The 14,837-nt window shown below is 51.4% G+C and overlaps 1 protein-coding gene across 1 annotated transcript; it reads right to left on the reverse strand.

The window, feature by feature from the left end:
* Positions 1–3,711: 3,711 nt before the first annotated feature.
* On the reverse strand, positions 3,712–4,548 carry COL26b_003500 (uncharacterized protein; the record flags this gene model as incomplete). The annotated part of the gene is made up of 3 exons (XM_053176395.1): positions 3,712–4,193; positions 4,255–4,437; positions 4,491–4,548. The coding sequence occupies 3 exons, from the start codon at positions 4,546–4,548 to the stop codon at positions 3,712–3,714; spliced, it is 723 nt and encodes a 240-aa protein (XP_053039744.1).
* Between the last annotated feature and the right edge of the window lie 10,289 nt (positions 4,549–14,837).

The following is a 14,837-nucleotide window of genomic DNA, read 5'->3' on the forward strand; positions in this document are numbered from 1 at the left end:
GTGGGGGTGTTGGTTGGGTGATTTGCGCTTCCCTTCTCATCATCCCCGGCGCATTCCCACCAGAGGCTTAGTCTCAGTCTGCTGTTCCCGTTACTGCGCTGGCACTGGTTGCGAGAGCATCATCAGATAACGGACACCAACAACTTGCTTTTGGTTTCTGCCCAACGACCACCACCCTTTTTTTCCCTTGAAATGACCTCACACACAAGACAAACAAGCAACCAACACCCCCGATGGCGCCGCTTGCTTCACTCTGCAGCCCAATCGACAAAACGAAATGAAATCGGCGTCAGTCTCAGGTCTCAGAAACCAAGCGCCGGAATAACAAACGGCAGGATGGAATATGACAAGTGACCGGCTGGTCTCCGGCTCCCCGGGGGGTCGGGTAATCTCCCAGCGAGTCGATCCCAACCCAACCGCCCGGCGAACCCAAGGCCTGGGTCCGGCCACGACCGCATCTTGCAGGGCCAGCGACGCAGGCAAGCGGCAGCAATCACTAAGGCGGTGACCGGGTCTAGAGTCATTCTCTTCTGCTGCGGGCTGCGGTGCTGTCGTCGCCGCGGGAGATGGGCGATCCCTCTATCGTGCATTCGTGCATTCCACCCTCTGCCCAAGGCCCAGAACCCGCACCGCAAACCTCGTTGTCTCGTATCGTTTGACAGGGGAACGACTGTACGGAGTCTGTACGAAGGACGCCCCCTCCGTCAGCGGTGGGAAATACCAATCACCCAGGAGCCCAATCTCAGCATTACGACCAACACACCCTCGGCGTAGGCGTCGCAGGGTCGCGCATTTCATACCGCTCGCGATGCGATGGATCTCATGGAGGGGCACACAGGTGACAGGAGAGGGGTAGCTACTTTAGCTACTGCCGCAGTAAGGTAAGGTTGGTAGGGCAGTCTGTCATCCCCAACGGTCGCGAACACGCACAACACAACTCTCGCCCTTTGTAATTGCCAAATCCAAAATGGCCTTGCCGTGATTCGCGATCCGAAAATACAATGCCGCCCACCACTCTGCGAGATTCGATCCCTCCATCCCTCCCTCCCCCACGGATGACTCTGGCTGGGCCTGGACCATCTTCATCCTCCCTCCGTACCCGTAGGTGCTTCAGGCTGTCCTGTCCTGTTCGACAATCCGGAAGCCGGACGCAGCGCATCTCGAGAGCTAATCACACGCGTCTCCGGCGTGTTACGGTCCTCATAGGACAACTGCGACGCACACACGGTCTGGGTGACGGCGTCCCATGGGCGGCGCTCGGGACCTGACTGGTCGGGCGCGTGCCAAACTCTCGCCGTTCTGCGCTCCAATCACCTCCCGGCGCATCGCCGTCCGTCGCAATCACAGTGACTCACTGTTTTGTGTGTGGGGGACGGGTGACGATGATTGATGATGGGGCAGCGGCAACGGCAGCAGCCAGTGGATGAAGCAAATACAGAAAATTTTTCGGCAGTCTACCTGATACGAACCCACCCTTGCTGTCATTCGCATTCTTTTTCTGCTTCTCTCGCGGCTTCTTCTGCTGCTGCCAATTTCGCGGCGGCATGTCGCTCATTCCCGTCCTGCGGCCTTGGTCACATCCGATAGCGGGCCGCCGCAGCCTCTCTATATCTCTGTCTGTCAACGACACGACAACGGAGGGGGGTCCGGACATGTGGCTTGCGTGCGTTGTGTGTGGATGCGTGTAAGTGTGTGTTGTGTGCGTGTCCGTCCTGCACACCCACCACCACCCCCTCTTCAACCTGGAACCCGTCAAATGCCATCTCTCCCGCCCTGCCGTGGACAATGGAGCCCAGCCCAGCCCTGCTGCGTGTCTTCTGTACGATTTCCCTTACGTGCGCTGCAAGTTACGGGCGGTGTGTATGGTGTGCCTGGGGTGCTGCCCCGATTCGTCGTCCCCTCATCGTGCATGCAGCAACTTAGCATCTGCATCCCGAAGGAAAGAAGAAGCAAGCAAGCAAGCGAGCGCAGGAAAAGGAAAGCTGAAACCACACACCCCTCCTCTCTGAGCAGCAAACTACCCCTGCCAACAAAACAATCACATTTCCCCATCCTCGGGGCCCAATCGATATGTATGCGACAAGTCTCACCGCCGCTTTTCATGACAGTCATAATTGAAGATTCAGTAAAAATTTGACAGGGACACAACAAGGCTTTTTTGAGACTTGCATTATGTCTTTGATCCTTGGCGTTGGGTAAGGAATTTTTTCTTTTGAGATTTGTCTAGCCTTCCCCTCTCCGCTCCGATATCCCACATGTCTCACGTAACGAATGGGACCTGGGAAAAGCAAGACTACACGAGACCTCCTCCATTACATCCGCAATCCCGTTTGCGACAGATACCCCGGTCGCAGAAGCTAGCTGGCAGATGCACCACCGCTTTGTGTCTCTGATCGAACGCCGGATCGTCAGGGGCACTGGCGGGGGGAGAATGCCAGTTGGTAGAAACTGTATGTTTGCGTTTTGCTTTTGGGCAGCACACACGCGCGAGGCACAGCCGTTGCGGACATGATGCTAAGTAGCCGCTCTGACCACACTCAAAATCGGCTGCCGACATGCAAATCTCTGGCGTCGGCTCAGGAATCTCGGGGCTGAGGCGGATGTGGAAATGGGAGGAAATAGTCTTTACATTGCTCTGCGCCGAGGCTAGATGACGATCGCCGCCGACGTCTGATGTTTGACTTTCAGCCGCGTTGATCGATCGGTGGTGAGGTGAGATTTGGCGGCCGCGGCGGCACATGTAGCAAGGTTTTGCTGTCCCTCGTCCTCTCCCCGGTTTGTGTTTGGATTGCCGCGTAGTGCAGCCAGCAGGTTCACGGGCATGTAGCAATAACTGCGTGCGGCATGCAAGCTGAGAGCTCCTCTAACCTTGTTCACGAACTCCATCCGAGCTTTTCTTACGTGTGCAGGAGGAGCAATAAGCAGCACAGCCCTTCCTGGGTGTGCCATCGATGCCCGGATCGCAAGGGGGAACCGTACGATCGATCGATTGCATGGCATGTCTGTCCCGCGTAGAGCATCCCCGGAGATGAAGCATCGGGCAGGAGGGTTTGGATTATATCATCCCGCATACGGAAGGCCTTCCCCGGCCGTCTCGCTGGAAAAGAAACGGGTTCTAAATCCGTCCGCATGTAGCCTCGGCAGAAGCAGCTGTCAAAGTTGCTGCTTGCCGTCCGCCGATCGACCGGGGGTAACCAGTCCGCCGGCGACCTTGCTCGGCCCCGCTGCGCAGCCCGTCATCCCCGTCCGTGATGGTGTGCGTCGGGGTGCGCCCCACTTGGCGGACACCGCGCTGGACCGTTCTCCGGGGCTGGGGACCCCTGACTTGCCGTTTTAGGAATGCAGAGGTCGGAGGAGTGGACGGCAGCGGTCGGGTGGCGAGTAATGATCGCCGGATCTCCGGGGCTAAGGGAGACTACTGCACTTTTGTCACCTGAAGGGAGATGTTGGTGTTATTGGACGAGCTGAGCTCTATGCAATGAAAGTGCTTGAAGGCCTTCTATTACGTCTGCTTCTGACTGTCGCGAAACAATCACCCTGATGTGGAAATCAATCTGAAATAGCCGCGGGGCTCGTAAATGAGAGACTTGAAGATTGAACAGCACAGGAAGCCTTTTGAATACCATAATCCGACGGCTGTTGCCATTTTCCGGGAATCATACCATCCTCCCAATATTACCCTTTAGCAAAAGGGCCTTAATCTTTACCGTCTTAACGCAGAGGCAGAGTCTTCTGCGCATCGCTGACGGTGCCATTCTCGACAGCAGCGCGGTGTCCGCGGGCAATGTAACCGTAGGCGGGGTAGTACTCGTCGAGCCAGGAGAAGAGCTCGTTGGCGCCGGGGGTGTTGCGCCAGTCGCGCATGAGGTCGAGGGAGATGGAGAAGAGCGAGACGACCTGGACGCCGGCGGCGGCCATACGGTCGTTGGAGATGTCGCGGATGATCTCCGTGGTGGTGCCGGACGCCTCGACGTTGGCCCAGACGGAGTAGCCCTCGGCGCGGAGCGAGAGGGCGAGGAAGGTGGTGCAGACGTCGGTGGTGATGCCGGCGAGGATGATCTGCGACTTGTTGGCGGCGCGGACGGCGTCGCGGAAGTCGGCGTTGTCCCAGGCGTCGACCTCGCCGTTGCGCTTGATCAGAGGCGCGGTGGGGTGCATGTCGAGGATCTCCTGGGGGAGGCGTCCGTTGGGGCCTGCTTATGTTAGCGGCTTGACCGAGATGGCAGGTTGGACTAGAGGCAGAGGTCGGCTTACCGGTCTCGGCGGAAGTGGTCAGGACGACGGGGAGGTCAAAGATGTTGGCCAGAGAGGAGTGAGCCAGCATGGCGTTGCGGTAAAGGGTCGGGTCGAAGTCACGGGCGAGGTTGAAGAGTCCCTCCTGCATGTCGACGACCAGAAGCATGGAGTCGTTCTTGTTGAGTCTCTCCCAGGGGACGGCTATTTGGTGTTAGATGGCTGCGAAGGATCGTGCGGTTGTAAGTGCAACTTACCGTCGCCTACCACAGCGGAGATGAGGGTCGAAGCCGCGAGAGTAAGGGAGAACTTCATTTTGTCGACTGTTAGGCGGTTGGTTCTGGAGCAGGCTGTTTTAGTCTAGGGGTTGGGATGAAAAGTTGGGCTTGTTTTGTCTGCTTGATGAGGATAAGGAGGATATCTTTTGAAGAAGATAAGTAGACATCTCTCTTATATACAATATTTCGACGATACCCAGATGCACCCTTTCCGCAGGCGCCATCCTCATGTTCAGAGGATACTCCGCAATATCGACATCGTGGCCGGTGTCTCTACCAACGGTCACCGCCCACGTGCCTCTCACTCATATGCGTCATTTCCCATTCGGTGCATTTCCATGGTGATATGCTGTAAATCCGACTCGGTGTAACAGCAATCCATCCAGCCTTGTCTGCTGTCGTGCTTCTCCCACGAGAATTTCCTTTTCGGGAAAGATGCTTGATGTGCTTTCAAAGGATGCAGTAAACATTGAGTGTACGTTAGTCAGCCCTCCTGCTCATCTCTTGGCGGATCTCTAACCTCATCGGCATTTTGATTTGATTTCATTGGCTTCAGACGATACAGTCTGCCGAACGGCCCGGAGCGATGGCCGGAGGTGGAAATCCGCCGATGGTACCCATGCACAGAGAGAAGATGCAGAGGGGGCTGTCCATCTCCCATCCATAATGCCATAAGCTGGGCGTAAGCATCTCCTAACCCCGACTAAGCCTCCGTCACCGGCACGTACGAAAGGAGACAACAAGGTCACATAGTTCATTTCCCCCAAAGCCCCGTATTGGTAGGACAAGCCAGGCAGGACCGCCTTGTTGATGATGGGGGATATTTTCGTGGCGTAGAGAGAATGGGGTCGTTGATGCTGGCTTAGCTAAGGCCTGCGTCGGTATGTGATAAAGACGGGAGTCCTGCTTTGTGAGATGCGTCCCGCTCCGTGGTGGATTGCATTGTGGAGAGCATCTAAGCGGTTATGTTGCGTGTGTAAGCAACCATGTAGTCTCTCTTCCTTCGTGCTCTGAGCATATGACTTGGCCCACACTTGGGTCTGGATCCAATGCGACCATTTTGATTACAACTTTATAAGTTAATGATCGACTATCAGTTCAATGTAAAAAGCACATTTATACATACTCTCGGCGATTAAGATGTATTGCGGTGTATAGGACTTTCATGGGATATCTATGTGATGTACTACCCGTTTTCCCTAAATGGACCCCTCAATGGGAGCTTGAGCATTGCTGCCTGCGCTCTTCGAAAGAATTTGCAGTTCGTCTCTAAGCTTGAAGTTTTCATCCCATAAGGCTCGCTTTTCCCTTGCCAGTTTTTCCTTATCGTCCCCCAAAACTTCTACAGTATATACAAGAGCTGTGTATTCAGCATTTATTCCTCTCAGTTCTTCTCGTAACTTTGCAAATTCATCTTTCAGACTAAGGTGGGCTCTGTGAAGGTCAAAATATGCCTGAGCAGAACGGTCAGAAGAAGAGTAGTCCTGAGGAAAACTGCTCTGAGAGGAACCCGCCCCTCGGTGGCCAGGTTCAAAGCTGACAATACGTTGATACTTCTTGCGATCTCCTTTCTTATCCTTTGATTTCTGTTCGCTGCTCTTTTCTGAAATGATTGACGCATCCGCGATGTCGTATGCTTCCGGTATGCTGGGTAGCTTCTCTCGTTTACCTGCGTCCTTGTTGGTCTCGGATTCGAGGGTGGTATCCGAGGGAATCTCTAGGGTCTCTGTATTCAGTGGGCCAGTCTCGGGTTGAATCAGTCCTTTGAAATCCGAATCGCCTGAGCTTCTGCGGGAACTTTCAAAGGGATGATCCATCTCGCTTTTCAACAATAGCCCTTGTTCGGACATGTCGGTATCAATCCCGCCGCTCCCATCAATATGCGATTGAGCTAAATTAGGCTTAAGAGATAACGAGCTCAAATTCTCTTCGATATCACCCACATTGTTTCCTGGAGACGAGTCGATACGAAGCAATTGAGTGCGGTCTTCGATTCCTTCGTCCGCATCGTTTCGTCGAGCCAGGAGGTCTCGGGCTTCTCTCCCAGAAGCAGATTCGCTGGTGTTGCTATGCACCCTTGAGCTCGTATCTGTAGTTTCATCTTCCTGAGTCGAAGTAGCTGCATTTTTTGAAGATGACCCCCGTTCTTCATCCGCATCCTCATCCTCCATGTTGTAGTCATCTCGTGGGATTGCGAAAAGAGCTAGTTGACGCAGATGTCTTGAGACATGCCTTTTCAGGTTGTTGCTGGGTGCAAGGCAAAAGTCGCAAGTCCCTCCTGCAAACCCTTTTGGATATTTAAAGACGCTCAACGCTAGCTGTGAAGTTTCTGTGTCCAGAGAATGATCGAGCTTGAGATGCTCTTGAAAACCAATTGCCTTGCCATACTTCTGGTGGCCCGTTGTGTTGCAGAAATATTCGAACCGATGGACCTTGACTTCATGATCAAACCAGTCTTTTTCTGCGTCAAAAATATGACTGTCGTCTAAGTCGCATTCAGAAAATGTGCACACAAATGGCTGTAAATCGTCAAGGACATGCCGTCTACTCTTCGTTAGTTACTGATGTAGACAAAGGAGGAAACCATTGCTTCGAAGGATCGTTGAAATAATGGAATATTTCTGCCTACTTACCTCCACGAGCTGTCTGAAGCAAAATGCATGGTCAGCTGACAGTAGTTGCATTGGAAAGTGGTGGCACTCTGTCCCCCTTTGTCAAGTGGACGCGGAGGCACTTCGAGAGAGATTTCCTGCGTAGCTTGACTCGCGGCTATTGACGTTTTTGCTGAGTCTGCGACTGAAGGCGTGGGTTCGTAAATCTCTTGCAGAGGGATCATGGGATCAGAGTGTAACGTTGTGGCCTTCGTCATAGCTTGGCTACCTGGTTGACTAGCACCATCTGCCCAGCCAGCTGCGTTTTTCAGCTTGTCGCGATGGCTTCTTCTGTAAGATAGGAGCTGACGACGTTTCGTTATTGCCTTGCCCAGGCGTATCATGACATTTTCCGGAAGTCGGCTGTTGGGAAACTTGTCTTTGACGTAGTTCACATCAGGTCCTTCGGACCAAGAACCTTCGCTTATCGTGCCATGTCGAAGGCGGTCCATTGGCGCCGGTCTTCGCAAAGGCAATTTGTATAGGATCGATATGGCCAGGCGGATTGATTGTAATAACTTTTGAACGTCATCAGGGCCGCCAGAGTTGCTTTCATCCTTAAGTTCATTCCGCTGATTGTCAACAGAATCAGTGTCTGAAAGTCCCCACGAAGATTCACTGCCTGAATGTTCAGACTCCATGTGGCGATCAATATCAGGCTCCTGCCTGAGGGGTTGGTGTGATAACTGTCCCCCATTCGCAAGCTCGTACATGTTCTGAAGTTGAGACTGCAAAATCTGAAGAATTCGGGAGACCTTCGGGATCCAAAGTCAGTCATCGTCAGAACGCTCCGCAAAAGTTGAAGCGGTATATGCGGTATTTCCACCGTACCTCATTTCTGTAGAGTGAGGCTTCTCGTAGCCTATAATCCAGCGACCACTGGCCCGGATGTCCAGCCCCCACATTCCCTGCCCATAAGCCATATCTTGTGGCTTCCTCAAGCAACTCAGCTTGCAATTCAGATGAGCTGTCTGAAGACTCGCATAGCGTTCTGAACTGCTCGTCACAAGCTGCATGGAGCTGTCCTAGCGACATATTTCCTTCGCGTATGTGCAGCGTGTGTAAGAACAACGAAAGGAAATACTGGTGTGATCAATTTTCTCAAGCACATCAGCTAGCAACATGTCGTCTGCCGACCCAGCACTCCACGCAACATGATTGTGCGCGTTTCCATGTCAGATCAAAGGTCCTGCCCCGTAAGCCCGAAAAGCAAGTGCGGGGGTGTTGATACCATGGTCCAATCGATGCAAGACATGCAGGTCATCACTGAACTTCGCACATCAGGCATTAACTGACCATGTCTCATCACAATTTTCCTGCCAAGTCCTCAGTGCTTACCTACGGCACAAAGAGCCCGACAGCCTGATTTCCTCCAGGCAGCAAAAGGTCGCAGTACCCCTCGGAGAGCCTGGTCACCTCCCCTTGCCTCTGCCATTTCATCTCTCACAGAGTTTTGTCTCCTGTACTAGAATCACGCGGAAGAAGTTCAGTAATTCATATCGACTCGTGTGTTGCACACAAACGCAGCCTCCAATGTTTTGACCCAAGCTTGGATTCCAAGCCCCCTGTTCAAAACATGGGAACAAAAATAAGCTTGTCGCGGTTTCTCCGATCCAAAGGCGAGTACTCTTTGCTCTGCAACTTTTGGGCAAAAGCTTAGATTCGCAGACAAGAGTTTCACTGCGTCGAACTCTTCAACAACCTCGATAAATGAAGGCTCTGTAAACGGACCTAGCGTTGGGGATTTGACGCCTGAACCTGTCCTCTCGTTTCCAGATGGCATTCAACAGCTGCACACTTGCGCTGACGCAACTGTCGATATTTGTTTTGTCCATGGACTAACTGGGAATCGAACAAGTACCTGGACCGCTCGCGGGGCAATTGAACCATGGATCAAGACATTACTGCCTGGTGTTATTGACAAAGCCCGGATTTTGACTTACGGATACGACGCCTATCCTTTGTCAAAATCAGTCGCGTCTTCGAATCGACTTATTGATCATGCGTCAAACCTACTAAACGACATAACTATGAATCGAACAAACCATGGAAGCACCCAACGTCCACTGATTTTTGTCGCGCATAGTCTGGGAGGTCTCGTATGCAAAAAAGCACTGCTACAGTCACGACATCATCCCGAGGCTCCCCTTCGAGATGTTTTCAACAGTACCAAGGGCGTCATCTTCCTGGGTACTCCACACAAAGGAGCTTGGATGGCGAAGTGGGGGAACATTTCTGCTACAGCACTAGGACTTGTCAAGTCCACAAACACCTCTTTGTTGGAGATATTAGAGACCGACAAATCAGCTACTAGAGAGCATTCAAGTCGACTTTGTTTCCATGGTAAGAGAGCTTCGGGAATCTGGTCGAAACCTAGAGATCACCGGGTTTTTCCGAAGAACTTCCTCTCCGTGGGATCGGTTTGGTCGTACCGAAGGATTCAGCTCAGCTTCCAGGACACAATTCTCTGAGCATCCACGCAGATCACAGCAATATGGTCAAGTTTTCTTCTGCAGAAGAAAATGGGTTTCAACGGGTGGTAGGGGAGTTGAAAAGGTGGCAGTTATCAGCGAGGTAAATAAACTCCATTGGATAGTTTCCAGAAGTTTTTGAGCTAGGCTAAAGGCCTTCCGCAAGCCTCACCCAAAACCTGGGGTTCATACTCAGAGATCTCCGGATCATCCATGATATGTTTGGTTCCTCTCAGCAGGCAGTAGTAAGAAGAATCATACAGACCCATGTGCTTTCTGAGAGCGTCGCTCACGACATCAACAGATCGCGCAAGTGAAAATTACGGCGGAATATGATACAGCATTCAAAAATGATGTCTTGAATATAACATCTTTCAGGATGCAATGGGAAGCGGCCTGTGTTGCTTTAGTAAAAGGCTTGCCAGATCAGCACTGTCGCGAATTGATGTGTGGTCATGGTGATTGGAACAGCTTAAAGCTACACACCGTGATCCAGAATAAATTGGCAGACGATTTCCTTTCTTTTGAAAAGTCGTCTTCGAGACTTCAAAAGCACGTCGCAACAATGAGATCCAAGCTCGTCGTATGGGACAGCGCGAGCGTTAGTGACCGCTAACAAGCCAAACTTTTTGCGGCTAAGGCTGACTTCATTAGGTGTCATCTGAAGAGGACTTTCCTGAGGATGACTACAGCGCATTCATCGACCACTGGGCCAGCATCCAGAAAGGGAAGAGCTCAAAAAAGTACAACGAACTTCTTCGCAGAATAGCCGACGACATTTCGGATCTTTCGAGAAAAATTATGGGAGATGAACAAGCTCAGGAAACGCTTAGAACAAGACGACCATCACAGACAGCCATGAATTATTGGTTGGAGATACAAGGGCACACCAAAAGATTGTTTAACAGGCTCACATCGGCTGTTTCTCAAGGCTGTTTAACACATGGTCATCAAGCACGGCTTCAGCTCAGCCCACCGGAAATACAAGAAACAGAAATAGAGGTCCCGGAGTTCAGGTACTCCTTTTGGCTGGACCCCAAAGTACTTCCCCATTCTCAACAGAGAGGACTATGGCGGGATGTAGCAGTTGTATCTTTTCCGTAAGACTCCTCCTTTTTTAGAACCAACAACCATGGTCACGGAAATGAACTTCACATACTTACCTATACTCATCTAGCACACCAGAAAGCGCAACACCATCTCAGTCTCCTAAGATCACCACAAAAAAAACAAGATTTGACCTTTCACCCAATGACCTCTCTAAACCGTTGAGATCGTGCAGCTCGGAGGTCGAGATATACAATCTATGTGATGCTCTGACGCAGAATTGCGGCAAGGGATGTTGTCTGGGACTTCTTCCCCATGGTGAATGGCACTATCATGTTCATGACACCACGTGCAAGGACAGAGAATTGGAATCTGTAGGAGACATTCTGCCATACAAAGGCGGCAAGAACATGACAACGATAGAAAGGTCGGTGAGCATTTTTGAGATTTCCTACGACTCATCGTCGGCTTAGGTACTAACATTGCCCGGGAAAGGCGAGCTATAGCTCTCGCACTTGCTACTGGAGTTCTACAGCTCTTCGACACCCCTTGGCTTCGAGACAGCTGGACCATCAATGACATCTACGTAGACAAACGGGAGCAGGCATGTCTTTTTGTGATGATGGAGCTAGATGCACCGCTCAAACCAGACCCAATTGAGCGCAAGAATCAAAGTCTACTCGTCCATCCGAATCCGAGGCTTTTCGCTTTAGCGGTTGCGCTCCTAGAGTTAACCTACGGCGCACCGTTATCAAGCTTTCGAGAAAAGAGCGACGGAGACGATGATTTTACAGAGCTGCGGATTGCGGATCGCTTGACACAGAGAATCAAGGATCGTGAGTACGGGGCGTTTACTTCGGTCGTCTACCGCTGTATGAGGCCTGTCTCCGATGACTATGAGTACGGCTTAGCCAATGAAGGCTTTCGCCGCAGATATGTGAAGGATATCCTGATACCTTTACAGCAAGAATACGAGGACTGCGTTTCGAGGAGGCGTGGGGTTCGCAGCCGTAATCTATAGCTTTCTAGTCTGACTTTGGAAGGAGATTCAGAAGACAATCGAAATTAAGCTGATAAGAAAAGTCGCATTCCGCAAGAAGCTCGCCAGTGCCTCCTGCGATTTCTTATGTCCCTGTCATGACACACACATCCACATTGCTGCATAGAGCCAGTGGCATTATGGATATCTCATATCCGTGGGCCAGCAGCATATCACACACCCACGGAAAGAATCTCATCAAAGTACTTCCTGAGATTAACCTTCACAGGTTCCACAATTGACGTTTTCAGTAACACAAGACAATGGGTTGAACCACTTCGATTCTTCTTAAGCACTATTTCAAACCCAGGCCGTCCTCAATATTTCTGCTGCAGGTGAAGACGACCATAGTAGAAAGGTTGGGTAGTTCAGCCGTGCCTAACGAGACCGCCGAGGTGTTTTCTTAGATCTTCAAAATACAATCACCACGGCAGGGTAGTAGCCTCATTGATTCGGTGCAGTATAGGGACTCCGGACTGATTTCGCGACTGGCGAGGTTTTCGATCAAACAGACGTTGCTGCACTGGTTACTGCAGCAGCAGTAGCTTCACCTGGAAACCTTGACTTGGGAACAAGCAAGGAGCTCAGAGAAAACATGGCGGCGGCAACAAGAAAGCCGCTGAAGTGCATGGTGGAGACGTGGCTGAAGCGGCTTTATTAGAAGTGACCAAAACGTTCTGGAATATCAACACTCAAAAGGGCTGATTTGATGGTTGGAAAGTTGAGTTTGGGTGGGAGGAAGATGTAGAACGGGCCGAAGAATAGGACGACGTTAAGTTTAAGCCTTGGGAAGAGGGGATGGGATCGACCTTAAATGTCTCGATGTCAAGCCAGTTCACTTACGGAATCTAGGTGAATTCGAGACGACCATACGTCTGAAAGAAACCGCGAGTCAGACTTCAATAGATGAGGCAGGAGTGCGGGAGACCATTTTTGTCTTGTGTGGAACTGTCACCCTGACGCAACATCTAAAGTCAATTAAAATAATGTTGTACAGTTAACATTCTCACTGATCCATGGCACTCACCAAGAGCAAGTTGTTCTAGCATCTTCCGCCTGATTCATTACCAAGTCATGGTTCGCCAAGCATTTCATTTGCCGGAACAGGTGTAGAGAGAAGCACAGTCATGCGCCCATGCCGTCCGTGGAAAGCGCGGAGGGGAATGCGCGGAGAGAAAAGATGTGAACACTGCCATTCAATATGCCACATAGCCATTGTCTCGATCTCTTCCATCCAGAAAATCCTCGTGTGTGGTCCGGTAGTTGTTGGCATCGGCCCCGAGGCCACGAGCGTGATGTAGGAGTGGAAGGCGGACGACTTGGTGCCACAGTCAACTGGAATTTGTCTCGTTTTCCAAAGTCTGCGTATATATATCTTCGCATCCACGCCGTTTTTGAGGTAGAATCATACAGAATCACCCCCTGCACGTGGGATATTCCTGAAAGGAGTAACGTCAAGCGTCAAAACATTGTTCAGCAAGTACGCGTGCTCCTGGCTCATGGGTATCTGGACTGGCGGACCCGTGTATCTGCAACCGAGAAAACGCTTCTCGTACATGATGCTCAGATACTGTGGGTTGGTAATATCCACCACCAGGTGCTCGTACTCCTCGGGTTTCCTGTCGCCTATCATGTTGTCAGCCCGTGTGATGTCCTGCCGCGTGCCCATGAGCCACGGATGTAGTGCCGAGACGTAATCGTAAATCGTGATATATTCAGTGTTGGACGTCTCGATGACGAGGAGCAGTGCTCGTTTTGGCCGGTCAGTGGCGCAGCAGCGCAAGAGCTCTCCCTCGTTGCTGTCGTCGTCTCCTTCGCTGCTGCTGCACTCTGACTCATGAAGAAGTTCGTCCAGCAGCTCTCCATAGACGCAGTCGTCGTCGTCGTCGTCAGGACTAGCATGTTGCAAGTTCCACTGAATCCATTCGCCCTGCCAGCGCTTCAGGACATCGACATGTACGCTTATGGTCTTAATCTTGGGTTCCGTAAGCGACTCCTGTGAGATGACGTGCCACGAAATGTTGCCTCTAAGGTCCTAAGTAGCGAAGAGTTCGCGCGGAGGATCTTGAGTGTCCCAGTTCCGCACGAAGAAGATGCTCTCGGCCAATGGGCCCTAGAGCCTCCATAAGAGACGGAGTGCTTGAGAGCTCGCAAGAGGGCTAGGCATAGCGGTGTGTTGCGACATGAGCAAATGTGTGTTACACCATCAGAAAATAAGTGCTGCGGCATGAGAACATATGTGAGATGAAGGTAAATAGGAATCAGTTCGGCTAGGCAATGCTGTGGCACAGTCTGTGGGTCTATTGAGTTCCCTCTGAGGGTTTGTCTAGATGTGAGGTCCTCACTAGCTTATCTATGGGAGAGTGTATGGAATACTGAGGTTCTCAATGGGTTTGGTTGAAAGGGCGATGAGGTCTATGGTCTTTGAGTAAAGCAATCGACAACATATGAACACGAGTGGCTTCGAGGAAGTTGAGATGAATCCAGGAACTCACGAAAACAGAACTAGCCCAGAGTTGTTGTTAGACAGCTCACTATCCACGTTCACGGCACAGACACAACAGGCTTGTCAGTAGCGTCCTTAGGAGTTTGTTTGATGCCTATGATAATGCTATCACTGGGTAGTTCAGCATAGGTGTACTAGAGAGCAAAAGTCAGGAACAAAACACCAAAAAACATACAACACCGGGCATTCGCCGGTCGTCACCGACCCGACTACTACTCCAGCCCTCATTGGCTTATCTATGGGAGAGCGGACGGGATCCCGAGTTTTCCAATGGGTATGGTCGTATGTGGTGGAGGTGTGCGATGATGTGGACCAAGTAGGGCTGGCGGGGCATACTCGCGATGAGGCTCCACCCACAGCAACACTCCGACATCCATTTCATGCTTACGACTTTTCAGGATAGCTCTTTCTTATTGAACTACTGAAATAAAATGTCCTGAGACCTTACGCAGTTGAAATATTTGACGTGGTTGAGTTTGAGGCTCTGGGAGATTGGACTCTGTGGCTCGGCTGCCCCGTCAACAATGCTGGTAGGAACCAATTAATACCCTCCTTTCACACTCGTTTCATCGAAGATTGGCTGCCGAAGATTGAGGCAAACATAGCTAGCTA

Source organism: Colletotrichum chrysophilum (genome assembly GCF_026319265.1).
Source record: "Colletotrichum chrysophilum strain AFK26 chromosome Unknown scaffold_19, whole genome shotgun sequence".
In the NCBI taxonomy this organism is placed as follows: Eukaryota; Fungi; Ascomycota; class Sordariomycetes; order Glomerellales; family Glomerellaceae; genus Colletotrichum; species Colletotrichum chrysophilum.